The 16513-nt window shown below is 39.4% G+C and overlaps 3 protein-coding genes and 1 pseudogene across 4 annotated transcripts; 2 read left to right on the top strand and 2 right to left on the bottom strand.

The window, feature by feature from the left end:
- Positions 1 to 1269: 1269 nt before the first annotated feature.
- LOC141838887 (uncharacterized) lies at positions 1270 to 5032 on the top strand. Its single transcript, XM_074726499.1, has 6 exons — positions 1270 to 1532; positions 1879 to 2078; positions 3066 to 3206; positions 3283 to 3363; positions 4617 to 4741; positions 4847 to 5032. Exons 1-6 carry the CDS (start codon positions 1310 to 1312, stop codon positions 4893 to 4895), a joined length of 819 nt encoding a protein of 272 aa, XP_074582600.1. The 5' UTR covers positions 1270 to 1309; the 3' UTR covers positions 4896 to 5032.
- Positions 5033 to 5785: 753 nt separating this feature from the next.
- LOC141842010 (uncharacterized) lies at positions 5786 to 7116 on the bottom strand. Of its 2 annotated transcripts, XM_074730221.1 has the most exons (3): positions 6667 to 7116; positions 6438 to 6509; positions 5786 to 6304 (listed from the first exon to the last, which is right to left on the bottom strand). In XM_074730221.1, exons 1-3 carry the CDS (start codon positions 7069 to 7071, stop codon positions 5939 to 5941), a joined length of 843 nt encoding a protein of 280 aa, XP_074586322.1. In that variant the 5' UTR covers positions 7072 to 7116; the 3' UTR covers positions 5786 to 5938. The 2 variants fall into 2 exon arrangements, with proteins under 2 accessions (XP_074586322.1, XP_074586323.1); XM_074730222.1 differs by lacking the exon at positions 6438 to 6509.
- Positions 7117 to 8650: 1534 nt separating this feature from the next.
- Positions 8651 to 9216, bottom strand: LOC141837459 (uncharacterized; annotated as a pseudogene).
- Positions 9217 to 13086: 3870 nt separating this feature from the next.
- LOC141841354 (uncharacterized) lies at positions 13087 to 14201 on the top strand. Its single transcript, XM_074729512.1, has one exon. The coding sequence runs from the start codon at positions 13087 to 13089 to the stop codon at positions 14041 to 14043; it is 957 nt and encodes a 318-aa protein (XP_074585613.1). The 3' UTR covers positions 14044 to 14201.
- Positions 14202 to 16513: the final 2312 nt, after the last annotated feature.

The raw sequence follows: 16513 nt of genomic DNA, 5'->3' as shown, positions 1-16513 counted from the left end.
AGGAAATACTTTTTGTTTAATAGTTTAGATAAAGCAAATTTAGAATTTTACTTCTCTTGCATTCTTAACAAATTTTTCTTATGCCTTGCAATAAGACGGTCTGTAAATAGCCATTCGTAAATTCACTTTTCTTCTGTAAAAAGGTGAAATCCGTCACCCTGCCCCATACAATCGGTTCCACGATCATTTATGAAGTTAAATCGAGAAACTGCAGTTGGTCACGACGCAGGAGGGTATTGCTTGACTTCGCTAGGATTCGAACCTTTGTCGGTTTCTTCTGCAACTCTGCTGCGTCGTAACCAACTCAGCTATGCCCCGGGGGCGTTCAGCACAAAAGCTCAAAATAAGAAAATCTTTGTTCAGTATGCCTCAAGGTGTAAAACATTCCTTCCTCGATTTAATTTGTGGTAATATTCTTGCACTTTTCATGATAATTTCTGGACTAGTTGAGATTTGTGTAAGACTTCATCTTGCGTGATTGTTACAGCTGAAACTATTTTCGTACCGAACAAATGTTCTTCCTGTTTCCCCATAGAATTCAACCATTGATGTTAAGTAACTTCTGTTTATAAGACTTGGACTAGTTGTTCTTCAGAAATTAATGTCTGAAATTTGAAACTTCTGTTTATAAGACTTGGACTAGTGGTTCTTCGATATTTTTCGACTTCTTCTCGCCTACCGACTTGTGTTTCGATACTGTATCTTGCGATGCTAAACTGAACTGTGAATGAGAGATCTACAACTGAGCTACCATCACTGTGACTTGGTAGTATGTTTCAATTGGTTGCTCTTTGTGTCCATATGCATTCACTTGAGCAAAATTTAAGATTTTTATAGTTGTTATGGCCGGTTATGGTCTGTCTGCTCGACTAAGTAGTTCATCTGGATCGATTCTAGATTTCACTAGTTCGACTAGATAATATCTATTCGGGAACCTTTTCGATTCTATTTTTACTAAAATTTATCCTAAAATTGGCGACTAAAACTATAACAAGGAGCGTTTTTTTCATTTTTGTCAAAAAAAAAATATCTGCAAACAGATGGTCAACGGTTTGTCGATAGAAAATCTGATGCGAAGTTGGATTCATGTCAACGTCTTCCACCAAAATATCGTCAACATACGTTGACTTAGCATAAACGACTATGGAGATAACCCGAGTGTGTACCTGCCACCGAATGCGGGCCCCGCTTGTTGGTTCACTGTGCGTGGGCACAGCAAAGAGTAAAGAGTAAATTTTCGCTCCTTATTTCGCCCTCTTTTTGGGTTGGAGCCCGAGGAGACCGGATCGGCGCGAGGGAAGGCGGCGCGATGAGAGGGGCGAGGCGGCCGATCCACGCGGTGGTGTCATGGGTGAAGCGGCAGCCGCCGAAGGTGAAGGCGTTCCTCTCTGTGGTGGCGGGCATGGCGGCCCTCGTCTTCCTTCGCTTCATCGTCCACGATCACGACAACCTGTTCGTCGCCGCCGAGGCCGTTCACGCTCTAGGAATCTGTGTTCTTATTTATAAGCTCATCAAAGAGAGGACCTGCGCCGGTGCCCTTTCTTTCACTTTGTTTCCCTTTTCTCTATTCTGTTTTTCTTTGTTTTGATCTCCTCCGGATTTAAGAAATTTTGCCTTCATGCTACTGAGGTGGATTGCGAAAATCTAGCAACTGTCTTCTTGATTTCTTCCGCATCCTGCGGATTGACTAGAAGATGCACTATCCGCTGTCTAGAACGAAAATTTTGCTCTCATTGTGATGTTACTATTTTTTTTTTCTTCAAAAAATTCCTCTTTTAGGGTTGAGCTCATTCTTTTGTTTTTTATTGAGTTTCCCCTTGCTTATATGTTTATATATTTACAGGTTTTATATTCATTTCGTACTTTCTCAATTTGCAGGACTTTCAGTGAAGTCTCAGGACTTAACAGCCTTATTTTTAGCTGCGAGATTTTACTGCAGCTTCGTGATGGAATATGATATACACACAGTGCTAGATACTGCCACGCTTGTTACTACTCTTTGGGTCATTTACATGATCAGGTTTAAATTGAGGACAAGTTACATGGAGGACAAGGATAACTTTGCCATATCTTATGTGGTGAGACATCTCATCTAGATTATGAAAGTCCTAATGCAATGAAACATTATCTACATTCTACACACAAGTTAGCTTCATTCTACTTCACATACCCTTTTGCTCTTCAATTAGGAAAAATATCATTACGCTCATAAGGAGATTGGTAAGCACTATAATTCGATCATTACTTACCCAAAGGATAGAACTGTGTTGTCTTCTTGTCCTATGTTTATGTTAATGTAATAATGGATCAGTCCCGTATAATATTTGAAGAAGTCCTGCAAACACCATCAAATCGACAATTTAATTTCATTGTGTTTGCAGGACTTCTTTAAATATTATCTTGGACTGAATCATCTTTACAGTTAATTGGTTGGATGTCTTATCATACTCGATATAAGGAGAGTGGGATAAAGAGAGGAGAGGAGGAAGTGTTGTGAATGACTTTCTTGTTCACTATCTCATTGTTTTATGATATCTTTGGTCGTGATACTAAGGGGGATTGACAAGTTATAAAGTAACTAATCTGAGATCTAACTTGTACTTTATACTTTACGATGAGCCTCGCCTCAAGTTTTTGAAAACAACTAATGCAGGCCAATCTTTGGGGTTATGTGCAATTCTAGTCAACCATGTAGCCCCTCTTATCTCTTGCATATGTTTGCTTCATGGATCATGCTATATCTACAAATTTTCTTTGTTAGCATTCTTAGTCAACATCCAGATTAAATTTATTGAACTGAATCCTTTATATTGAGGTTAGTTCACTTAAGTGTGAGGATTAGTTTGGATTAAATATAGATCTACTAATTACTTGATTTAAATAATTTCTATTAGAATGTTGGTTGTGAAATGACTGAGCATTATTGCCTAACGTAAAGCTGCACATGTCACACTATCGTCAGCAAATTTAACATGGATCTTGAAACTTGTCTCTTTTGGTTATAAGTAGCTTGCATTTCTTTTTACAAGATCTAACAACAATCGCCTTTATTTATGTAATTGTAGGTTGTGCCTTGTGCTTTGTTGGCCCTTGCAGTCCATCCCTCAACATCACATAATATTTTCAATCGGATTTGTTGGGCCTTCTGTGTTTTCTTGGAAGCTGTTTCAGTGCTGCCCCAGCTACGGCTGATGCAGAACACAAAGGTCGAATCTGGATTAAGCGATGTTTGCATATTCAAAAATAAAATCTGAAATATATATCTTCAAATGTGCTTTTCAGATTGTGGAACCATTCACGGCTCACTACGTTTTTGCTCTTGGGGTTGCGAGATTTCTGAGTTGTGCTCACTGGGTCCTTCAGGTCTGGTTTAGTATGATACTTGTCGTTTCATAGAAATCTGTTCATATCACCTTCACATTCATTTTTATACCTTGACTTTCTTATGTCTATGATTAGCATGGTTTAGAATAGAACCTGGAAGTTTTGTTTATCAATTATATTGATTCGTTCTTGGATTGGTATTACTATGTTGTCACCTTGATTTCGATTTTTGACTTATATCACTAAGCTTGCCCATAATGTTTTTTCTACAAGTGTTTGTTGTTCTAGTGGTCTAAAGGTGATTAGTTTCGACTTTTCGTAGTAGTAGTTTTGTATACTTTACAAAACCATATATTTACAATCCAAACAAATTCTGTGGCTCTGTGCAGTTTACTATGGTTGTTTGCGATGATAATTTGTCCTCATTAAGTGTTAGATTGTCATCATTATTGCAATTTTTGTTTTTTGAATTTGTAATTGTAATGTCGAATAACCAATTTGACATATCCTTGTTTATTAAATTCTTTTTCTATACATGACTTGCCTTCTCTACTGGTTGTTACATTATTAATATCAATGTCAAAATTTTACTACACATGTGTTGACTTAATTTTATCCTTATGCTATCTTGATCAAATTTAAATCATTAAGGTCAAAATTCTATCATTTATATCGACATTTATAATTTAAAATTGCTCAGAGGCTATGACTTGATTCTTCCATCATTGAAGACATTATCAGTATGATTACTTGTATTCACACAAGCATGTTGAATGCAACTCCCCTATCTAGGTTAGTTTTATTCTTTTCCTCATATATTTAAATTCAGCTTCAGGTCATGAACTGACAGGTTTTGTTTGCAATATAAAATTTGAAACCATGGTTTCCTCTCAATTTAATATAATTATGTTGCTTTTGCCTGTTTTATAACTCATGATTAAGAAAGTAGACAAATGAAAATAAGCAAACAATGTTGTCATTTTCAAGTGTTTTTGGCTTCATGTTGGTAGATTTATGAGTGATGGGAAAATGAATTGGATGCGAGGGAGACTGAGGAAAAAAAAGCTCCACTGTATCAAAGATTCAAATGAGCTGGAAACTATCATTAGCTAGCATTTTTGAAGTTCCCCTCCAAAATTTCAACTTAGAATAAGTGAACGATTGGATCGAGTAAATTATTTAAATAGTTAAATTCCTACACCCAAGTAAAGATAATGTTTGCCTCAATGTACTTTATCAACTCTATTGTTTTTAACAATAAATATTCTCAAGGTCAACACATTGTTTTCTAGGTGGTCGATACTCGCGGAAGACTGTTGACGGCTTTGGGGTATGGCTTGTGGCCATCAATGGTGCTTCTTGCTGAAATTGTTCAGACTTTCATCCTTGCTGATTTCTGTTACTACTACGTGAAGAGGTGAATACTTTTTTGTTTTATTTTTGTTTTTGTTTTTTAGGGTTTGTGTTTCTGCCAGATTCTAATTCTGCCTATTATTTCATTAACTGATTGTTTCTCCTGCAGTCTTGTTGGTGGGCAACTGGTGCTAAGGCTTCCTGCTGGTGTTGTCTGATCTCTTGCACGGATCAGTTTGAGTTACGACGTTGAATTCTTTGTTTGTGTTATGTTGCCTCTACTCTAGGCCCTTAAAGCAACTGTGGATTGTTAACTTTAGTTTGTTAAGTTAAAAGGAAGTTTTTACTTTTTTTATTTTTTATTGTTATTTAGATTAACTCAATTTAGGCATACCTGAATATTCGCTCCCGGACTATGGTGTAATGGTAGAACGTTTATGTGAAGTTGAGATAATGTACTCCTTTATCGTGATCAATTGTAGTTTTTCGATTTATCTTTTCATAAATAGTTGTAGGACTGATCGTGTGGGACCGTTGGAATGATAGATTTATCTTTTATAGAAATGGTAGAACACTTTTGAAGTCTCTTAAACATTTGATGCATTATAGAGTGAATTTTGGAGAAGTTAGATCTAACAAAGTCAGATTTGTTGGACTATTTATTGCAAATGCTATTGAATTTATTTTGATGATCATTTAAAAATTTCTATGGAATCGAATCGATTATTCTCAAAAGAAAAGTATAAAAATCAAAAGAGCTTTCCATCCTGTGTTATTTAAACAAATCAAAAAGATACTTTATTATATTATTTATTTTAATATAATTGTTATTGTAACGGTTAAGACTAAGTATTATAGTCTATAATAACTATTCTATAATTATTACATACTATAATAGTTAATACAACACTGTATATAATAGTAGTTTATATATAATAACTTTAATTAAAATTAAAAAAATTGATTATAATAATATTAAAATTAAAAAAAAATATTCTTAATACCAAACATAGGATGGATATTAAAAAAAGAAACATCATTTTAATTGTTTGGAGCACTATTTTAATTTTTGCCTCAAAGAAAACAGAAATTAAAACAATTTCGCGTTCCATCAAATCCGGTTCAACAGGAATATTTGATTTAATTTAACATGGCATTCCAAAAATTAAAAGCGTCTTAAATCCATCTAATTAATTTTCTTTTAGGAGGAAAAAAAAAAAGAAGGAAAATGGCAGGTTGACTGTCGCGTTAATCCCTCTGCCTACTTGGAATTGTAAGGAAGGAGAGAAGACCTCTTCTCCCTTTGTATTTGGACTCGCCGTTTCCTCGCCAGTGACGTGGCGGCTCTGTACGCCATCAGCTGCTGCTGTCGCTGTTGCAACCCCAACACCCGATCCCGCTGCTGCTGCTGCTGCAGCAGCTGCTCCTCTTCCTCGGTTGGGCTCACGTTTAGATCCGGGAGGCCGACGGCGGCGCGCGAAGACTGCTGCTGCCGCCCCCGGTGGCCGTCGCCGCCGGTGGGCTGGACCCACGCCGAGAAGGCGGCCGGCCATGGGTGGTGGTCGACTGCCATTGGGTCCGCGACTCCGCCGCCGCCAATTGATACCACTTCTCGCTGCTTCGTTGCCTAAGAGAAACACAGCTTGGATTTATTAAAAAGGAAAACTGGAAGAAGAATCGATCAATCTATTTTATAATGAAGAAATATTGAAAAAAAAAAAAGGAGGAAAGATATAGATGGAGTTGATTTTGAAGGATACCTGGTGGGATTGGTAGGAAAAAATCGATGATGAAGTGTTGGAGGGGGATTTGCGATCCTCTCTCGCAATTAACTGGATCAGTTTCGTAGAAGAATTAATGCATTTACGGTGTTTGTTTCTTGAACAAAATAAACGATCGATGTGAAAAAAAAGGGAAAGAAACAGAAGGATTGCTACTCGATCGAGAAGGGGAAGAAGGAAGTAAGGGTGAAGGGGTGGGTAAGCTTACCTTCCAGCGCCGCTTGCCGTGCTCTGGCCCCGGCTCGGTGAGCAGGACGCCCTCCTCGCAAAGCGGCAAACTCACTTCTCGGCTCCGCTTTCTGCGTTCCGCCCCCAGATCCGGGCGGGCATCGGCCTCCTCGCTGCCGCCGCTTTCTTGGAAGGAGAGCGGCGTGGTGGGGCTCGAAGCGGCGGCGGCGGCGGCTGCTTCTCTCTCGTTGCCATTACCGACCAGCGGCGGAGGCGGGGAGGACGCCTGAAGAGGGCGACGGCGACGGGAGGCGACCGATCTGGGCTTCCGGCCGGCCCAGCGGAGGGAGTCGAGAGGCGGCCGCGGATGACGGCGCTCGAGGATGAGATCGGCGAGCTCGAGGAGCGTGAGCGCCACCCGGAGCTCCTCCGCCGAAGGAAACATGGGAGACGGCGGCGCGACCGCGGCGGCGAAGATTGGAGAAGCCGAAGAAAGGATAGGAATGTAGTAGTGTGCGCTGTGTGTTTTATACACCCAACGGAGAAGAGAAACTATGAAGGCGAGGCCGGTTAACATTGAGTCGACACGTGTAATATCAAAAGAGATAGGTTTTTTTTTAAAAAAAAAAAGAATAAAAAATAATTATAATGAAGGAAACAAAAATCTTGCGAATTATTTTGGGAACGCAACGAAATATGGAAGTCTTGCCTTATTTGAGCCATTTTTCAGCCAATAAAAATTAACATAATTCGTTTCAACTAAAAAAAAAATCATAATTTAAGCCTGTTATGAAAATCCATCTTGCATGATCTTTAAAAATTATTTTTTTTTAATTTTTAAATAAATTAATGTATAAGGAAAGGGAGTTAAGATTGACTATTTATTCGTCATCGCGCGGTAAGAACTTATATCGAGTTACCATATTTTCTTAGTTGCCGACAAAATATGAAAAATAATAAAATAAAACTAGCGATGCTCTGTGAGTAAAATTAGGGTAAGCGAGTAATTCGTGAACTATTTCATCAATAAAACTCTTATTAAATTTATAATTAAATAAAAAATTAAAATCAATAAATAATTTTATAATATCAAATTTATTAACCAACTAAATAAATTTAAAAACGTAAAAATTTCAAACAAACAAAAAAATTGAATTGAGAGTTCGCTAATATAGAAATGAATCAAGTTCAATCTAAGTTTGAAACAAACAAGTAAAAGAGAAATCAAGTCAATCAAGCTTGAACATCCGTTTCAATAATTTGATTCATTTTTCATTCAATTTGATTTGACTTGATTAACTTATCGAAGAACATTATAAAATTTAGCTCGATTACAACCCAATTAGTCCAATGAAAAAGATGATTGAAGAACAATGAGGATGAAGAGATCAACACTAGGTAAGCTTCTCTAGTAACAAGGATAGCTTGGGCTATTGGAGGCTCGAAATTGGTTTGAGGACTTAAAGATTCTTTGAGCTATATATCCATTTAACAATAACAAAAATATATATATATATATTGATTGACTAACCTTTTCTCTAGCAAAAAAGTCATTAAATAAACAAATAATTTGATTCCCATCAACAGTGTTGATTGATCCATTAGGCCAAATGTGATATGTATGTATGGCTAGTCCTCTCAATGTAGGTTACTTAGGTCGGTGCATCAATTTTTTTGAGAGTTCGATATCATAGTTTACCTCTCTTTTATAAGATTTTAGAACGGACAGTGTGATAAGTATCATCATCTTTTACTCTTCTGTAAGTCTATTTCATTATAACTAACTCAGATATACTCCGAAGGCTACCTTTTACTCTAAAATACGAGTATGCGATTCAAGAGGGAAATTAATCAAATTACTAGTACAATATTGAATGACCCCAACAACCAACCACATCATAACAATTAATCCCTACAACCCTATTCATCATTCTCACCTCACTCATGCATGCAAATAAACGCTCATCTCACATATTTTTATTTTTATTTACCTTTCTCAAAGTCAAAAGTCAAAAGTCAAAAAGTCAAAACGCCAAATGCCTCCTCCTTGAGCTCCCACTGTCGCAAGGACTGTTGTCCACGAATGGCCATTGCTTCCCCTTCACGGCCTCCTGCCCAAAGGCCTCACTTGCTGGTGGAAGATCCTCGTCTCCGGCCAACGGCGCAGGCGCCGGCAATGAGGGTGATTCCGTGTCCGCGTCGGGGTCAGGTGTAATTGGAAGCTGGTTGTCGCTGCCACCGGTAGTGGCGGTATTGCTGACTGGCTGGCCGAAGGGGGGATTGCTTCCGCCGCCGATCAGCGCGACGAAGGGCGGTTCCCCGGTGGCCAGCCCCGGGGAGCCGGGAAGGCCGCAGAGCTGGTTGACCCGGGGCTCGGCGCTGGCTTTCCACTCCAGCTCCCCTCCCGGCCGTCCTTGTCGACGACGCCATTGTCGCAAGAGGACTCCCACGCTACGCCGCCGCCGCCGGAGACAGTGTCCTGGACCTGGATGAAGCAGAAGTCGTTGCCGAGGGCGCCGGCGCCGGGCGCAGTACAGTGGCGGACAAGGGAAAGGGTGAACTTGCCGGAGGGGAGGGGAGGGGAGGGGAGGGGTGACGGCGTGGGTAGGGCAGTCGGAGGACAGAGTGGCCAGAATGAAAGAAAAAATTATAATAGGAAATTTTTTTTAACGGATTCAAAATTTTAAAAATATAAAAATTTAAATTTTTTTAAAACTATTCTAAATATTAAATTTTTTAAAATTTTATTAAAAATAAAAATTATTAAAATTAGTAATAAAAATTTTCGAATCTTCCTGTTTCATTCGTTCCAGGTTGAAAGAACTCGTCTTCGAATTTAGAATAGTATCAAATGGTCGTCTAAGAAGAAGATTCATAATTTCGTTTTGAAATTTAGATATGTCATTGTAATCGTTGACAAATAGAAGCACTTCATTGTTTAACTAATTAGTCTTTGCTTTGATTTTTTTCGAAAGTCTTTTTACTGCTATCAACTCTTCATTGAGGTGGATCAACATATACACCTCTTCAGCATGATTTCTAGTTCACCAGTTCTCAATAATATTTGCACTTGCTTTTGAATCAATGCTGCAATCAAAAAATAATACTTTTAGAAGAGGTTGCAAATCTGTAGAAGGGAGTGACCTTACGCCAATATCATTCGGAACCTCATCAATGCTACGCTGCCTTGCTACCGCAACAATGCCACACTCATTCCCAACATCAAACCCAACTTCATTGACCTCATTAGCATCATCATAAAGTATCTCGTCATGTATTGGCTGGCTAGTTGACTTGGTCTCATCTTCGTCATGTTGAATAAATTGAGGCGCTGAGTCAATGCAAGGTGAGACGATAGAGATTGGGACTCTGTCGATAGATAAACTAGGTTGCTGATTGCCGTCGGACAAAGTGAGTTTCTGGTCTTCGATTAATACTTCAACTAGGTCTATTTTATTTTCGTCAACATCGTCATAAACTGGATTATCAAATATTTTGAACGTGTCATCGTTTTCGTCGTCTCCTATAATCGGATGATTGGGAGAGTAGGACTGGTTAAGAAAAATTGTAGGTGGCGGGATATTCTCTCAAAGTTGTAGGTGGCGGGACGGTTGATCCCAAATCCCTCAAAACCAAACTTGCACTTCGACATTTCTCCTCGATTGGAAATTAAGATTTTTTAGAAGGGGAATATAGGAACTTACGACCTTGATGATCGCACAATTTGAGACTTGAATCTTGGTGGTTCTCTGATCTCATTTTTCTTATCACATTTGTTCTTGACTGCATGAAAAGTATTTTTCATTTTCTTTCTTCATCTTCTCCCAATCAGATATCTTAATTTTGTCATGTCTGTCTCATGAGTGTTGCAACTGCTTCCACCATATTGATGCTCGGTCGGTGAGTTTGATTACAATCAGTTTGACTTTTACACGATTGGACACTTCCTCATAATAAAAAATTTTCTCCACTTCATTAAATCAATCAACAAATTCCTCAGTGTCAAAAAATTCGAGAAGATCAATAGGAAATCCAATATCTTCATGCTGCTTTTTTCGACAATAGCTTTCGTGATTGTGATAGAAATTTTTAAAAGTGGAAGAATTAGGATAAAAGAACTTACGATCCTTTATATTTTGCATTATTAGACGTTGAGATAACTTTGTAACTTATCTATGTAGATCAAGAATCTCGTCTTGGGTGCTACGATCACGGTGTAAGACTTCCTCAGTCGGAATCTGTCTATCACGATCACGAACACGACCATGATCATGACAACGATTTATCTGATCTAAGAGCTCTGATACAAGACGATATAGCAATTATCCTACGGGTAATATTGATTCCGTTGATCGACTGCAAATGTTGGAAACAATCTTCTAAAATCCGTTGATTCAAAAGAATACTAGGAGATAAGAAAATAAATGGCACTGTCAAAAATATTATTAAACAAAAAAATTTTTCTTAAACATTAACTATAAGATGCTTATACAAATTCGAAACTGTAACTTGTATAAAAAAATTCTAAAGAAAATTTTCATAACGAACTCAAAATTTTAAACAAACTTAAAATATTAAAATATAAAAAAAATAAAATTTACAAAATTAATAAAAATTTTAAAATTACTCTAAATATCAATTTATTTTAAAATTATTAAAAATAAAAATTATTAAAAGTAATAATAAAAATTTTCGTATCCTCTTGTGCGAATTTGCTACTCGATCTCCATCACAATCGTGACTAAGGGAATGACAGCGCCTTTTACTACAAAAATAACTTTAAATAGCGACAGAGTTAGCGATCGAAATTGAATCGGTCGCTAATTTAACGATCGATATTTAAGATCGATCATTAACTAGCGACCGATTCAATTTCGGTCGTTGATTAGCGCTGATTCAATTTCGGTCGTTAAATTAGCGATCGAAATAACAAATCCGTCGTTAATTTAACGACCGCAATTAAATTCGGTCGTTAAATTAACGATCAAAAATGAATCGATCGTTAAGTTTAGAGTTAATTTGATAACAAAAATTTTTTTATGGGCTTTAGCGATCGAAACTGCTTTCGGTCGCTAATTTAGCGACCGAATCAGAGTTCGGTCGCTAATTCGGTCGCTAACTGCCACGGAAGGGGCATCGGCAATGCCATTGGCCAAGGAATAAGAAAAGAGGAAGAGAAGGAGAAAGGAGAAGAAGAAGGAGAAGCCATTGTGATTGCAAGAACAAGAAAGAGAAGCCATTGTGATTGCAAGAAGAAGAAAGATCCATGTTCCCGTTAAATACAATGGTCAAGCCATCAATCAACAAACGATTCGACATATGCGAGTTCTTATCGGAACTTGAAAGAGAAGATGATGAGAACCTAAAGTACACTTCAACAAGAGGTGAGAATGACGTCGAAGAGTCTCGATAGACCACTTCGATGCTCAAGTTAGGGTTCTTCCGCAGGAATGGAATGTAGACAGAAAAGAAGATGACGTCAGAAGAGTTTTTAGAGTCGAACCTCCAAGAGAGAAGCAGCAACTCCTCTTGAAAACCTTTTTTAGGATTTATATAGCCGTCGAGAGAGCATCTCCACATGGACTAGAGCAGTATTATTATAGAAGTGTATAAGGAGACCAAATTTGATGGGTGTTGATTACTTCTGTTTCCTTTTGGAATTATATGCAAAAAAAGAGTATACGGAGGGGATCATGTCTGACAACCTCGTAACCGCCTGATATATATTCTTGACCATCGTATGTCTGTGAAAATATTTGTGTTCCCCTTAGTAGGTCCATATAAGGCACTGATTCACAGAAAACATAAAAGTGGGTCTCTGGACGGAGCCAGCTGAGGTGGCGTAGGCGAGATGAGATGACCGAGACGAGACGGTCAAGATCAAAATGGTCGAGACCAAGACGGTCGAGATCAAAATGGCCGAGATCGAGACGGTCAAGATGAGACTTTAAGGCCGGACGAGATTACTTTGGAGGCCCAAGTGAGGTCTAAGACTAAGCCTATACTGAGTCTGAAGTACAGCCCAAGCCGAATGCGACAACTATCTCATCCTAATGGGATCATTGTTCTCGAATTCATATTGACTCATCTTGCTAGGTCAATCTGAACCCTAACCTTCATTTAAATTTTAATCTTTACCCTAAAAATAATTACGTCATCTATGACATCTGCAACCTCCATCAGTCTATTTCAAGGAGGTCAACGTGACAATTCTAGAGTATTTTAGTTTTATCATTATTCATTGGGAGAACTGAAAAATCATTGTCCCTCTTTGTAATCTCCGAGCTTATCCCTAAAGATCCAAACTGACCATGTTTTTTGCATTTCCTTATCACTTCAGTATTTTAATCACCACCAACCAGACGACAACCACTCCCAACAAAGATATATGCAAAGTAAACTCTTTGAATGATTTCTTCATAAGTTTCTTTAATCTCCGTCGCTCTTTGGCATAAGTTTCATGGGCGGCCAGTGCTCGAAGCAAGTGCAGCACTGCAAGGCCGTGGCCTACGAGAAGCGAGCTCTGCGCGACCTCCTTGACTCCTGCGGAGCCGCGTTCCCCGGCTCCGACTACCGCCCGGCCGACCGGAAGGTCTGGATGTCCGCCCTCGGACCCGGCGAGCTCCGGCTCCATCAGATCGTGTGGCCGGGGACCCACGACTCTGCCACTGACGCCATCGGCATCCCCTGCATCACCCGCCCCTTCGCCCAGTGCCAGTCCTTCTCCGTCTACCGCCAGCTCTGCCTCGGAGCACGCCTACTCGACCTTCGCGTCCAGAAAGATCGCCGGGTCTGCCACGGCCCCTTAGTCTCCTACCCCGTCGACCGCGTCCTCGATGACGTCGAGCGATTCCTCGCCGAAACAAAGCACGAGCTCGTCGTCCTGGAGCTCCGAACAGAGTTCGGCCACGAGGACCCCCCTGACTTCGACAAGTTCCTCGTCGAGCGCCTTGGCGACTTCCTCATCCCCCACGACGAGGCCGTCTTCGCCAAGACCGTCGCCGAGGTGCTTCCGCGGCGCGTAGTGTGCGTGTGGAAGCCGCGGAAGGCGCCGCCGCCGCCGGCCGGAGGCCTTCTGTGGGGCCCGCAGTGCCTGCGGGACCACTGGATGGACACCGACCTTCCGTTGACTAAGTTCGAGAACAACATGCGGCGTCTGGGGGAGCAGAAGCCGGCGGCGGAGAGGGGGTACTTTTACCGGGTGGAGAACACGGCGACGCCGCAGGCGGACAACCCTGTGGTCTGCGTGCGGCCGGTGACGAGGCGGATACGCGGGTACGCGAGGTTGTTCATCGCGCAGGCCTTCGAGAAGGGGATCGCCGATCGGCTGCAGGTGCTGTCCGCGGACTTCATAGACGGCGACTTCGTCAACGCCTGCGCGGGTTTGACTCTCGCGAGAATGCAGGGGAAGGCATGACCATTATTGGCTTATTATTATTATTATTATTATTGACCGTAGAATTATGTGTAATTTGGTGATATTACATCTTGAGTGTGTTTATTTTTTGATAAAATGTTAAAAATGTATATTTTACACGGTGTTTCGATCTGAAACTCTCACAGTAAATATACATGATCGAGGGATGAGTCAACGCTCATAGAGTTTCCTTTGTTGACTTTAATTATATCAGCTACTGTTGAAATAACTTCCTTCAATTGGGTTAATCTTACCAAGCACCTTGCTTCAACTTCCCTAGCACTCTGTTTCCTTTCTGAAATAGTTCAACTGGAGATTAGAAGAAGGGCCAAGACGTATTTTGGTGTAGCCGCTTTGATGATTAAATTAGACTTAGAGAAAAGAATAGAGAAATAGATTGGAGAATATTAGTCAAAATAGAGGTGCTATGATGAATTGACCATACTTTTTCTGCTTGAATGATTACCTAATTTATAAATAAAGAGAAGAGAAGATGTTTCTTCTATATTAGGGCCTCTATGGATACTGCTATCATTCTAACTCTAGCCTTCTATAACTATTGTAATTAGTGTTTTTTTACTTTATTTTTTTTCGTTGAAGTCAAGATAATGCCCTCCTCATCATAACCAACTACAGTTTCTTGATTTACCTCCTCACAGATGATCATGAGACCACTTTTGTTGAAGTAATTGAGGTCTTTTTCTTACACCTGTAATTGTCATTAGTTGATGAAAAAAACCCTTAACACGTATTTCATAATTGACGTACCTCCCTTTGCTGAACTCGATTGACTCTCATTTATTAGCAATCAAATAGATATATTTTAATGATTTAGATTTAAACTTACTAAACCCGGCTGAAGAGCTCAAAATATAGTTGAGCTTCTTATGAATGTTACTGAGCTCTTGATAAGCATTACCAAGCTCTCAATATGATGTCAAATAGAATAGCAATTATTCTACGAGCTCATTTCCTCGTAGGAATTACAGAGATAGATGTAGGAAATTCGATCAACGAAGAGGAGCTCATTTAAACGAAAAGAGTTTTATTCACAAAACTAAGAGAATATTTAACATCAATCAAAATAAGTGTTTAAATAGCCTTAAAATCCTACGGGTACAAAGAAAATGAAACCAATCCTAAAATAACAAAATAGATCATTTGGTGATCCTCGATGGTGTCACACAATCGTGTCACTTGACATGGCCTGACCGTGCTAAGTTATATGGTCATGCTAGGAAACATAAGTAGATTGTGTTCCCTGTTGGAAAACTATTCGTTGATTATGCGGTGGAATAACACAACCATGTCAGTAAGACACAGCTTGGTCGTGCTATAGCACGGTCATGTAGGGGACACGGGTTGGCTGTGTTCCTTGTTGGAAAATTCAACTGTTGTTGTCAAGGCACAGAATGAAGCATGCCCGTGTTAGCAGGCTAACCGTGTTCTATAGCCTCAATTGTTCCTGGTCAAATGCAGAATGAAACACACATGTTGGGGGCATGAGCTAGTTGTGTTCTTCGCAGCCTCAGTTGCTCCTCAGTGCAAAACGAAGCATCAACCTCGGTTGCTCCTTGTCAGGCAAAAGAGGGGGCATAGTCATGTCAGATAACACAGATTGGTTGTGTTCTTGAATCCTCTTGTATTAGTTGTTCTGGGTTAAAAAGAACTCGTCCTTGAGTTTAGGATGATCTCATCAAGAACCATAAAGCAAGGACTTAAGTGTTTCATATTCAAAAGTCTTCAAGTGATTAGAAGGACCTAACTTGCTATCATTGACCTTCTACAATATTTTACAAGGTCCAATCTTCCTATCTTTAAATTTAAGCTTTTTATACTCACCAACACCATGCTCAAGAATGAGATTCAAAACCCACTCGTATCTAAGACCAGAAATAAGATGTATACTTGTTTGTTGTTTTTTATGTTCCATCGACAACCAGTTCCGCATCTTGTCTTTTAACAATTCTAGCATAACTCAGTCTTTGGTATCTAGTGAATTATCACAATCAATTTTGAGTGCCTCAATAATTTGTTTCCAATGCTCATCATTGCTTTAAGTTTTGTAGAGTTCGTCACATGTCAATGGTGCAACGGTAGGACATTTTGATTCCCAGCTACGACATATTTGGACCCTTTTCCGCCGTATAGTTGAAACTTACCATGTTCACACAGTAGTATTGATTGTCCATAGGACCCTTTTCTATTGTTGAATTACTATATTCATACAGTAGTATTTGAGAAAATATAGCAAGGAGCGATATTTATAAATTCTGAAATGTTCCTGTGAACTTATAAATCAGAAGATCCAAGTTGATTATGATAAAAAAAAGCTAGGAGAATTTGTTGAAATTGTATTGTTTTCCAGAACCATGTGGATAATTTCGATCCAATCAGAACTATTTTCTTTCCTACCATTTGCTTCAAAGTACCTTCAGCAAAGTGAATGACGTTCTCCAAACACCTTGAG

This window comes from Curcuma longa, chromosome 11 (assembly GCF_044706935.1).
Source record: "Curcuma longa cultivar G26 ecotype Majalengka, Jawa Barat chromosome 11, ITB_CL_G26_1.1, whole genome shotgun sequence".
NCBI lineage: Eukaryota > Viridiplantae > Streptophyta > Magnoliopsida > Zingiberales > Zingiberaceae > Curcuma > Curcuma longa.
The sequence above is the reverse complement of the archived record's forward strand: the minus strand, read 5'-3'. Positions and strand labels throughout refer to the sequence as shown.